The 12854-nt window shown below is 43.4% G+C and overlaps 2 protein-coding genes across 2 annotated transcripts in view; both read left to right on the top strand.

The window, feature by feature from the left end:
• The window catches only part of LOC138958688 (uncharacterized), a 4544-nt gene extending 1416 nt beyond the window's left edge, over nucleotides 1-3128 (top strand). The window contains exons 3-4 of the mRNA XM_070329913.1: nucleotides 469-503; nucleotides 2895-3128. Of these exons, the coding sequence (XP_070186014.1) occupies nucleotides 469-503; nucleotides 2895-3064 (205 nt within the window). The 3' untranslated portion in view covers nucleotides 3065-3128. The remainder of the gene's footprint in view (nucleotides 1-468; nucleotides 504-2894) is intronic.
• A 5111-nt stretch (nucleotides 3129-8239) lies between these two features.
• On the top strand, nucleotides 8240-12613 carry LOC138958685 (uncharacterized). The gene is made up of 3 exons (XM_070329910.1): nucleotides 8240-8449; nucleotides 9684-9850; nucleotides 10366-12613. Exons 2-3 carry the CDS (start codon nucleotides 9733-9735, stop codon nucleotides 10917-10919), a joined length of 672 nt encoding a protein of 223 aa, XP_070186011.1. The 5' UTR covers nucleotides 8240-8449; nucleotides 9684-9732; the 3' UTR covers nucleotides 10920-12613.
• Nucleotides 12614-12854: the final 241 nt, after the last annotated feature.

Here is a 12854-nt window from a genome sequence, read left to right as displayed (position 1 = left end):
CAATTGTATGATATTATTTCCTAAATATGTGTGTTCCTCTGCGATTTAAAATACTGTTATGTACTGTGGCTTGCAAATATTATATTCTTTTAATCACGATTTTACAAAGCCAGAAGACAAAATGAAAGATATCACTTTCGCACTTCTTCTTCTTCTGCGTTCGTGGGCTGAAACTCCCACGTACACTCGTGTTTTTGCACGAGTGAAATTTTATGTGTATGACCGTTTTTACCCCGCCATCTAGGCAGCCATACGCCGCTTTCGGAGGAAGAAACTTTCGCACCAAAAACAACAACCTCTGACTGAACTTGCCAAGCCGCAACCAATACCTGGCTGAACCGGCGTGCGCGCAAACACACACACACACACACACACACACACGAATAAACCTAAACACGAACAAAAACAAAAACAAACAAACAAGTTACAGATATTTCAACGAGAATTGACGCTGTTTCTTTTCTTCAGATTCGCCATGATGCAGCAGGATGGACAGCTAATCGAACTGGATAAACTGTTGTTAGCTCTTCTTGATCAGCATGCTCCTGCTTCCAGCCGCCGCGTCTCTCACCGTCCTCCGTCGCCTTGGTACTCGTCCGCTGCGCCTCAGTTGCAAGATGCCAAGCGTGAGAGACGTAGAGCAGAGAGACAATGGTTGAAATCAGGCCTGACTGTTCATAAGCAGATTTTTCAAGTTGCCAACAAAGCAGTCACTAGCATCGTTCACGCAGCCAAGACTGCATTTTACAATGTCAAAATACTCGCATGCTCTTCTTCAAAACAGTTGTACGACATCACTAACACTCTTCTTGGTAAATCTGACTCGTCTCCACTTCCCTCTGAGATTCCTTCTTCTCGTCTTCCTCAGGCTTTCTCCGACTTCTTTGCCAGCAAGATTTCCACACTCCGCCAGTCTCTTGACGCTCTCCCCCCCACCCAGTCCCCCATCCCTGACCCCTCCTATTCTGGCCCTGCCTTCTCCTCATTTCAGCCTGTTACCGAAAGCACAGTCAGAAAAACTATCATGCACGCCGGCATCAAAACATGCGAACTTGACCCCCTTCCCGCCTCTATCCTCACTCACTGTCTAGATACTCTCCTCCCGCATTTCACCTCCGTCATCAACGCCTCTCTCTCATCTGGGTCCTTTCCTGCCATTTTCAAATCCGCTATCCTCCGACCTCTTCTCAAGAAACCTTCCTTGGATCCTGAAAATCTGAAGAACTACAGACCAGTGTCTAATCTCTCATTTCTCTCCAAAATAACAGAAAAAATCGTACTCTCCCAGCTTTTGGACCATCTTGAAGCCAACCACCTTCTCTACTGCAATCAATCTGCCTATCGCTCTGGACACTCGACGGAAACCGCTCTACTGAAAATTAGCAACGACATACTGACTGCACTCGACAACAACGACGTCTGCCTTCTCTCTCTGCTGGACCTGAGCGCGGCATTTGACACTATTGATCATGCCGTGCTCTTGTCCCGCCTTCAAAACTCTTTTGGCATTTCTCAGTCTGTCCTTTCTTGGTTTCAGTCCTATCTCACCGATCGCTACCAGTCTGTCTCTGTGAACGGCCTATCTTCTTCTGCTTCTCCTCTACAGTACGGTGTGCCCCAGGGCTCCGTCCTGGGGCCTATTTTGTTCGTCCTTTACACCCAACCCATCCCTTCAATTGCCGCTCACCACTTTCTCTCTCACCACAGCTTCTCCGACGACAACCAACTCTATCTCTCTGGACCTATCTCTGACCTCCCTCGCCTCATTGCCTCCACCCAGTCTTGCATCACCGACCTCAAGGCGTGGATGGACCTGAATAAGCTGAAGCTTAATGAGGAGAAAACCGAAATGATTCTTGTCTCTCCTAAAAAACATCTCAATCATCCTTCTCTTCCCTCGTCTGTCGATCTCAATGGTTCTTCTATTGCTCTTTCTCCTGCTGTCCGCAACCTAGGTGTCACTCTTGACCAGTCCCTGTCCTTCCATCAGCATGTTGCCAATGTCTGTCGCACTTGCTTCTTTGAAATCCGCCGCATCTCCTCCATCCGTCATCTCCTCACTGAGGATGCCACTAAAACTCTGCTCTGCGCCTTTGTCCTATCCCGACTCGATTATTGCAATTCCATTCTATCTGGTTCTCCCAACTACATCATCGAAAAGCTTCAGCGTGTTCAGAATCATGCCGCCCGCCTCATCTTTCGTTCTTCCAAGCATGACCACATCACCCCTCTTCTTCAAACCCTACACTGGCTGCCTGTTCAACAGAGGATTCAGTTCAAGATCTCCACACTCTGCTTCAGAAACTTTGATCTATCGTCCCCTAGCTATCTTTCTGACCTTCTTGATGTCTACTCCCCCTCTCGCTCCCTAAGATCCTCCGCAGACACCCGCCTTTTTAGGATACCATCAGCACGCACCAAAACATATGGCCAGCGCACCTTCTCCTACCAGGCCCCATCCATCTGGAACCAACTCCCGCATTCACTCAGGCACTCCACATCTATGCAATCATTCAAAACCTCACTCAAAACACACCTCTTCCCTCACTAGTCCGTTAATGACCACACATCACCCTCTCCTGCTGGTCCTTGATCTGTCTCTTTCTTTCTCCTTCTTCTTCCCTTTCCAGCTCTATTCTTCTTCTCTCAACAAACTTTATGTATCCAATACTTTATTTATTTATTTACGACTGTTTTTCCGTCTAGAATGCATGTGCCTGTAGTTGGTATGAGTGAGTGCGTCGCGTTCTCGCTGTGCGCCTGTCTGCGAGTGTATGAGTCCTTGTCGATTTGTGTTTCGTATAATGTTCACTATGTATTTTATATTTTGTAAGCGCCTAGGGCTATATTTAGATTAGGCGCACAAATGTTCATAATAATAATAATAATAATCGCCGAGACTGGGACTGCACAAGGAGGCAATGCCCGAGCGTTTGTCCAGACTTTGCAGCCATTGACCTCTGGCGATTCCGTCTGGGTGGAGAGGATGTACAGCGGTCTCGCCTCTGTGGTCGGCGGAGGCGTCGATACCTGTTTCTATGGCTACCTCCTCAACAAACTGTGATGATCACTGCGAAATCCGAAAAAATTAATGCGATCGTTGTTAAAATTAAACAGAGGAGTTATGATCATTGACCTAATTTAACAAACGAAATATCATAATCACTGGCAAAATTCAACAAATGAAATATGACTTAAAGTTGTAATAAAAAGGTACGTGGTCGCTACAGAAAGGTGAATTATAGAAAAATATCTCATCACTGAGGTACCCTATGAGGTGGTGGTTATGGTTAGGTGGTCGTAATCCAGAGGTGGTCGTCAGGACAGGTCTAACTGTAACGGACACCATTGTCAATTTGCGGAGTGTCAATTCTGCCAAACATTCCTTGGCTGCACATAAAGCAGCTAGCGTGTTTATTTTTGGCATGTGTCCAAAATGCCCTTGTTCAATGTAAAGGCATGCATGGCCCGATAGGTTTGTGGTGATTTACAAGATGATATAAATAGAGAGGTAAGGACAGACTGTTTAAGCAAGCTGACTGCGGTACCGTTAAATCTCACAGTCTTATAGTTATAGTGTCTGATGTTCTGATAAACACACACACACACGCACGCACGCACGCACGCACGCATGCACAAACACGCACGCACGCACAACTGAACACGCACGCACGCACACACACACACACACACACACACGCACGCACACACACACGATACTGGTGGAACACTGACTCTCGAAGGGAGGTAACCGTAAACATCATCTAATCGGTATTTCAAAAGTACATTTCTTCCCTTCCATGATCACTGTATTAACTGACCTGGACCGCAACCAGAGTTAACAGTAGTGTAGCAGCACAGGAGCTTGTATCCAATCGCCGGTCGATCATTATTTACAGTCCACTACTACGACATATTACTACTATGTAGCAGCATATAAATGAGATTGGCATTGTGTGTTTGTGTGTGTGTGTGTTTGTGTGTGTGTGTGTGTGTGTGTGTGTGTGTGTGTGTGTGTGTGTGTGTGTGTGAGTGCAAAAAAACAAACGTAACAAAAACAACCCAATAAACCGGCAGCAAAAAGCTGCGCAATCTGACGATAATTTGCTTTCAGATATATACGTAATGATCAACATTTGCCGCAGTAGTACGCGACCCCCCCCCATCTTCTTCACTGTCGCTTAATTATTTTTATTTTCTAAACCCCAGGTCAAGGACAACTTATCAATGTACAAACAGCAACTGACAACAACATCTATGACATCTTTACCAGAGTGTTGCATCTTTCTTTATTTATTTATTTGGTGTTTAACGTCGTTTTCAACGACGAAGGTTATATCGCGACGGGGAAAGGGGGGAGATGGGATAGAGCCACTTGTCAATTTTGTTTCTTGTTCACAAAAGCACTAATCAAAAATTTGCTCCAGGGGCTTGCAACGTAGTACAATATATTACCTTACTGGGAGAATGCAAGTTTCCAGTACAAAGGACTTAACATTTCTTACATACTGCTTGGCTAAAATCTTTACAAAAATTGACTATATTCTATACAAGAAACACTTAACAAGGGTAAAAAGAGAAACAGAATCCGTTAGTCGCCTCTTACGACATGCTGGGGAGCATCGGGTAAATTCTTCCCCCTAACCAGCAGGGGGTAGTGTTGCATAGGGATGGTCATTGGTCCATATTGTAACTTTGACCCTGGGTTATAGACATGCGTACGAATTGGTTCTGCTTTAGCGTAAAAAAATCAAAGAAGAACAAATACTGGTAGAACTCTCTGAGCTGAGACTAATCATAACGTCTGTGGGCTTTGGTCGCCGCAGTGAAATTATTCAGGGAAGATAATACTTAGTTTGTTGCAAAGTCCGATAGACGCGGCTAGCTTGTTTTTAGCAACTGAAGCTGTTGGAACACTGGCTGACATACACGCGCGCACACATGCACGCATCAACCCACGCTAGCGCACTCACCGCAAACACACACAGAGGCACACACTGACGCGAACAGGCTCATATGTGCACACACTGACAAACTGACACTCAACAAGTGGCGTAAGGCGAAATGATTACTACATTTAGTCAAGCTGTCGAACTAACAGAATGAAACTGAAGCTCTGCATTGTTTCACCAAGACAATACAGCTTCGTCAATCGCCGCGACTAGAAGGAAATCGCTCACCTCCCACGTGCAAAACGCAGTGAAATAGACAAGCAAGAATAATAATAATAATAATATGGGAGATTTATAGAGCGCTTTACGTTCTCAAAGCGCTTTACAATGACAAACATACATAATACATACAAAGCAAAGCAAAAGCATGTGCAGCAGCATTCAGCACACAAGTGAACAACGAAACTTAAACACTACATCAATACAATCTGCAAGCATACTAACACAGGCAAAACATTCAAACATTCAAACACCTGATTCAAAAATGCACCATGTTGAAATAAAATTAATCAAAATACTGGGTGAAGAAGTGTGTTTTAAGGTTTGATTTGAAGGAACAGAATGTTTGGCAGTGTCGGATAGAGTAAGGGAGAGAGTTCCACGCAACGGCAGCAGAGTGGGAGAAGGCTCTCTGGCCGTGCTGTTTGCGACTAAAAGAAGATAGACGGAATATTCTAGTGTCTACAGAGGAGCGGAGGGATCGTGAGGGTGTATAGAGTGTGAACAGGTCAGACAGGTAGGATGGGGCTGAGCCAGATATTATTTTGTAGCAGATACAGCAGCACTTATATTGGATTCTCAGCTCTACAGGGAGCCAATGAAGTTTCTTTAGCAGGGGGGAACAGGACTGGGACCGAGGGGCTTTGCAGACAAGCCGGGCTGCAGAATTTTGAACGCGCTGCAAAGGATGGATGACAGACTGAGGACAGCCAATGAGAACAGAATTTCCGTAGTCTAATCGAGAAAGAATGTAGGAGGAAACAAGGGTCTTGGTGGCATCTTCGGTAAGGTATGGGCGGATAGAACCTATTCTCTTAAGCTCGATGTAAGCGGACTGACAGACTTTCATAACATGGTGTTTCATGGAGAGATCGCTATCAAGAAAGATGCCAAGATCACGGACGGAGTCTGAGAATTCAATAGTGCTGCTGCCCAAAGTCATAGAAGGAGGGAGAGAGAGAGAGAGGAGGAGAGGGAGGATTTGGTGAAACGAATGGCTTCTGTTTTGTCACAGTTAAGTCTAAGCTTGTTAGTGGACATCCAGAGTTCAACGTCAGCAATGCAAGACTGAAGGGAGGTGGTCATCTGGGCGTATTCTGAGGGAGTCGCTGAGTTCTGAAGCTGAGTGTCGTCAGCAAACATTTCGTGGGAAACGGAATGTCTGTCGATGAGGTCAGTCAGAGGGGAGGTGTACATGATGAACAGCACGGGCCCGAGCACAGAGCCCTAGCGCGGTAGCGCGCTTTTCTGTATTCTTGTTAACTTTTTGAGCTTGTTTTGAATACAAAATATCATATCTATATGTTTTGGGAGTCAGGAAGTAATAAAGAATAAGATGAAATCGTTTTTGGATCGATTTTATAAATTTTAATTGTAGTACTAATCAATCTATTTTCGTTAATTGTGATCACATTTTAAGAGTAAACATAACATACGTATATATGTTTAGATTTCGAATTTGATGACGAATACGATGCAATCAATTTTAAATCTGTTCGCGAGAATTTGATTTTACAACTTTAATGAGCAAACTCATTAATTAATGTTTGAGCCTCCATGCTGAAATGCAATACCAAAGTCCGGCCTTCGTCGAAGATTACTTGACCAAAATTTCAACCAATTTGGTTGAAAAATGAGAGCGTGACAGTTTACTTTACTTTATTTGGTGTTTAACGTCGTTTTCAACCACGAAGGTTATATCGCGACGAAGCGTGACAGTGCCGCCTCAACTTTCACAAAAAGCCGGATATGACGTCATCAAAGACATTTATCAAAACAATGAAAAAAAACGTCTGGGGATATCATACTCAGAAACTCTTCGCACATACATACATACATCACACCCTCGTCTCGATTCACCGTCTATTTTAAAACTTTTAGTCAAAACTTGACCAAATGTAACAAGTCGCGTAAGGCGAAATTACTACATTTAGTCAAGCTGTGGAACTCACAGAATGAAACTGAACGCACTGCATTTTTTTCACAATGACCGTAGTCCGCCGCTAGTGCAAAAGGCAGTGAAAGTGACGAGCCTGTTTAACGCGGTAGCGGTTGCGCTGCGCTGCATAGCACGCTTTACTGTACCTCTCTTCGTTTTAACTTTCTGAGCGTGTTTTTAATGTTTTTGGAATCAGAAACCGACAAGGAATAAGATGAAATTTTTTCTAAAACGATTTTGGAAATTAAATTTTAATCATAATTTTTATATTTTTACTTTTCAGAGCTTGTTTTTAATCCGAATATAACATATTTATATGTTTTTGGAATTAGAACATGATAAAGAATAAAATAAAAGTAATTTTGGATGGTTTTATAAAAAAATAATTTTGATTACAATTTTCAGATTTTTAATGACAAAGTCATTAATCAATTTTTAAGCCTCCATGCTGAAATGTAATACCGAAGTCCGGACTTCGTCGAAGATTGCTTTACCAAAATGTGAATCAATTTGGTTGAAAAATGAGGGTGTGACAGTGCCGCCTCAATTTTCGCAAAAAGCCGGATATGACTTCATCAAAGACATCTATCGAAAAAAAGAAAATAACATCTGGGGATATCATACCCAGGAACTCTCATTATGAAGTTTCATGAAGATCGGTCCAGTAGTTTTCTCGGAATCGCTCTACACACACACACGCACTGACAGACAGACACACACACACACACACACACACACACACACACACACACATACACACACACCACGACCCTCTATGTTAAAACATTTAGTCAAAACTTGACTAAATGTAAAAACATGGCAAGGCCCCGCACGCCGTCACTTAATTTGTTGTGCGCACACTGTAGTGGCACGCACGTCAGTGCTGACACATGTACACAAAAACACAAAAACAACACTACACAGAACCGCACTCAAAAGAGCACACAGTGACCCAGTCTTAGGCACAGACACAAACAGAAACAAAGACACCTCACACACACCTCTCTCACACACATCTCTCTCTCTCTCTCTCTCTCTCTCTCTCTCTCTCTCTCTCTCTCTCTCTCACACACACACACACACACACATACACACACAGAGTGACGTACACGTACACGTACACACACACACGCACACACACGACATTAAACTTTTTGGAGTGCCTGTGGCTGGATGAGTCGTCAAAACAGAAAATAGAAAATAGGGAATGCACGGGTTTCCGAAAAACTGGCGAGCTGGCGAAGCGCAAAGAAACTGTGTCACTGTGTCGGCCCAGCCGTCGCTTTGATGTTAAAAAAAAGCGACTTGAAATGAATACTATTTATGGACACTGAAGAAGGTAAGGTATATCTGGCTTTCCTTTAGTGTTTCCTTTCTTAGTTTAAACATGTGAACGACTGGTTCGTTCGGCTGTTGTCCGTGCTTCAGTATTTCAATACTAGTCAGAATTTACCCTTGCTAAACTTTGTGGATCTCGTTTCACCACTGAGTCAGATATAGACCTATGTGTTTTCATCTCTGTCAGTGCGTTTCACAGAACGGAGCAGTGCCCCGGTGCGACCCCTCGAAGGTTTTATCAGTGGTTTCATGGCATGTGCCCTACTTTCGGGCAGTATCAGGAATGACCTTAGCAATATATGTATGCTACTCGAGTTATTTTTGTCAACAAATCAATATGCTCTGACATACTAGACAGTAGTGCACATCAGGTGCCGAACAAGCTAAGGCTGGCAGAATTATGGCTGGGTATATATTTTGCCACTTCAGAAGGACAAGTTAATATAGAACACACATTGAAAGCAGTTTTGAAAGAATGTCTGATTTGTGCTACAGCGACTCGTTCCTCCAAGTCTGTTATCATTAGTTATCAACACCCAGCTTCCCTATGCCCACAGGCTAATTTACAGGCCGTCTCCAATTTCAGTCTGCAAGCGCTTCGCATGGGCCATGGTTTGTGCGGGACGTGTTTAGTTTTCCTGATAAGGAATTCGCTTTTGATCGTCTGTGGTCAAGAGAGATTGAGAGAGAGAGAGAGAGAGAGAGAGAGAGAGAGAGAGAGAGTCAGTGTGTGTGAGTGTATGTCTGAATCAGCGAATGTCTGTCTTCACATACGTGTATAGCCGAGTGACGTAATGTATATCATCGTAGTACATGTACCACACAACCATATTTATAGAACAAGACACTAACGTCAGCAAGTTTAAATGTTTATGAGAATTAATAAAAACCTGAATCCCAAAACTGACGTTTTTCCCAGTCACAAAAGCAAGACCATGTTTTTATGTTGTGAGAGAAGAGTGTAGGGCTTACCTATAATATGGATACTACTTTAATACTTATACATAGGTTACATATGCACAACCCATACACACACTACCCGTGACACAGACACTGACACACTCACACACACACACACACAGACACACACACACACAGACAGACACACACACAGACACACACACACACACACACACACACACACACACACACACACACACACACACACACTTGACATACACACACGCCCACACTCTGCTAACCGTTACTCTCTTCAAACTGAACTTTACTTTCAGATCTGAAAACTATATAGATCAACCTTCATAACCAATTCTTTCTACCACCATGGGTTCACACGTACTGTTCTACCACTACACGAGTGACCGAGGTCTGAGGGAAATCAGATCGTCTGGCTACATAAAGAAAAGCTCACATGGCGACAAACACGCCTGGTTTGGTGAGGGTAAGTGTTCTTTTAAACAATATTTTTAAGAACACGCTTGCAAGGCGTGGGAGTAGGTTTAAAATGTTAGCGAAGACGCGCTGTCGGATATCAATGTATAGATACAAACACTGACACACCTTCCTGTCAGTATAAGTGTGATTGACAATCAATGAAGAATGCGAGGGTATCTTGTGAGATGTGTTAGCAGAATGACGTTAACAGTTTGAATGCAATGCGCCAAGCAGTTACTGGAATGTGGCTTGTTTGTGTGTCGCAATACCCACTGGAAACACCAAACACGCCTTTCACTAATGGCTAATGAAGAGACACACCGTTTGGCAAGCGGTTTGCTGCATACGGTTTGGGGATGATGAACGGGGTTTCTCGTATTATGGTTGGTTTTAACATAAACAGCCTCATCACAAACATCTACTCCGAAACGCGTATGCCTAGTCTTTTTTGACGAGTAACATAGTCTTTTTTGCATGTACGCAAACTTGAGCTCATTTCATGATAGAATGTACAATCTACAGGTACCTACGGCACATCGCTCCCACCGTCGATGGGCAAACAGAAAATCGCCCAAAACAATTGGACGAAACACGGAAAGTTCTACATACAGAACGGAAAGGTGAACTGGGCGATAGAAGTGAAAATCCCTCGGAACGAAGTGCAGCATGTGTCGAGACGTAACAGAGACATTCTCGTCCATGAAGGACCCATCTACCTAAATGACTTCGAATGGAGAGCGTTGAGAGTCCCGAGCACGTGCGATCCGTACGGAACATACGACGAAGACGATGAACTCAGGGTTCCAGTTTCAGCGACACGATCTCGTGGACCTCCTGCGACGTATTCTCAACGTTCCACTCAGTACACGACACGCAACCAGACGTACAGCGAGAACACGTCGACAAGGGATAGCGATTACGGTTTATGGGAAGCTGGGAATAGAGCGACGGGAAGCAGGCCCATACACTTTAACCGGAACGTTCCCAATCCTGGAGACGATTGGGGTGGGACATGGACCCTGGGTTTACTTGGTGCTGCTGTTGGTGGCGTTCTCTTGTGGCTTTTTTCAAAGTGACGAGTGTTTTATTATTTTTTTTCCCTTTCGGTTAGTGAGTTTGTTTGTTTTGCTTGTTTGTGAAAAAAAGAGTCATGGTAGTTTCTGTTACTTTTCAAGTTGCAATGATAGTCTCAAAAGAGAACAAGGATCATTGTTTTTTGCTTGGCGTTTCTGCAACCGGTCTTTGTTATTTTGGATTGGATAAGATTTATAGTCCAGTGAGGTTACCCTCATGGAAATTCGGGCTGCTTTCTCCCCGGGGAAAGCGAGCTGCCATACATACGGCGCTACCCATATTTTTTTTCCTGCATGCGTGTATTCATGTTTCCTGAGACTTAATGCCGTGTGAGATGGAATTTTGTTTACTTTATTCCAAGTCCCACGGGTATTTGATGGACATTTTTATCTATGCCTATACAATTTTGCCAGGAAAGACCCTTTTGTCAATCGTGGGATCTTTAACGTGCACACCCCAATGTAGTGTACACGAAGGGACCTCGGTTTTTCGTTTCATCCGAAAGACTAGCACTTGAACCCACCACCTAGGTTAGGAAAGGGGGGAGAAAAATGCGGCCTGAACACGCAACCTCTCGCTTCCGAGCGCAAGTGCGTTACCACTCGGCCACCCAGTCTGGTAAATTAAAGAGTGGTTGTTGTTGTTGTTGTTGTTGTTGTTGTTGTTGTTGTTGTTGTTGTTGTTGTTGTTGTTGTTGTTGTTGTTGTTGTTGTTGTTGTTGTTGTTGTTGTTGTTGTTGTTTTGTTTTGTTTTTTGTCAGTTAAACGAAGAGTCGAGATCGTTACTGTTACTGATAGTCAAATCATATTTGTTGTGCCACAATCATGTGTGTAGCCTTAATAACCATTGTCACAAAATGGGCGATGTTGCACTGAGTTTTTGTTGTTATGTTATGCGGAGCGCACAGTAAATACCGTATGGAGGTTTGTGATAAGTAAATGGGCATTGTGTCTTCTCTCTGTTTGTATTCATTCTGTCTGTCTGTCTGTCTGTCTGTCTGTCTGTATGTCAGTCTGATTCCCAGTGTAGCCTACCTGTCTCTATCGGGATATCTGTCATTCAGTCCCTCACTCCCTCTCTCTCTCTCTCTCTCTCTCTCTCTCTCTCTCTCTCTCTCTCTCTCTCTCTCTCTCTCTCTCTCTCTCTCTCTCTCTCTCTCTCTCTCTCTCTCTCTCTCTCTCTCTCTCTCTCTCTCTCTCAGAGGCTCGTGTCTCCCGATGATATTCATCCGCTGGGTCTTGACTGAAATACAAGCCATATAAAAAACCACTCGTGTTGTAACCTATACATATATATATATATATATATATAGATATATATAGTTTTTCTGTCTTTTTATTTTTACTTTTTTTACTTTTATGTTTATCCTTTGTAATTGTTTTACGTTTATATATATATGTATATAAGATTAGAGTAGTCCCTCTTTGGGCGAGGGCTGGTTGAAAAGAAGCTCGTTTATATTGCTTGTGCCACAACCCTCGTAAAATAAAATTTGATTTGATTTGATTTGATTTGATCTGATCTCTCTCTCTCTCTCTCTCTCTCTCTCTCTCTCTCTCTCTCTCTCTCTCTCTCTCTCTCTCTCTCTCTCTCTCTCTCTCTCTCGCTCCTGCCAAAAGTAACCATACTGAAATAATCCATTTCTCCAATAGACAATATACATTTTGTGAATCAACTACAAGCTAGAAGCTTTTAATGGTGCTCTGACTGATGAGGTTTTTTTTACCCCGGTGTAACACGAGAAAATTACTCCCACGAAATTGTTACTCCCGAGTAAAGATTTCGTACGAAAATGTTACTCCCCTTACGAAAAAATTACTCCCCCCTAACACGAGAAAATTACTCCCAACGACAGGTGTACTCCCGAGTAAACATTTCGTACGAAATGTTTACTCCCCTTCACGAAACAATAACCTTCCCCGTAGCACGAGGAAATT

Source organism: Littorina saxatilis, linkage group LG2 (assembly GCF_037325665.1).
Source record: "Littorina saxatilis isolate snail1 linkage group LG2, US_GU_Lsax_2.0, whole genome shotgun sequence".
Taxonomy (NCBI): domain Eukaryota; kingdom Metazoa; phylum Mollusca; class Gastropoda; order Littorinimorpha; family Littorinidae; genus Littorina; species Littorina saxatilis.
This window is presented reverse-complemented; position numbering and strand designations above follow the sequence as displayed.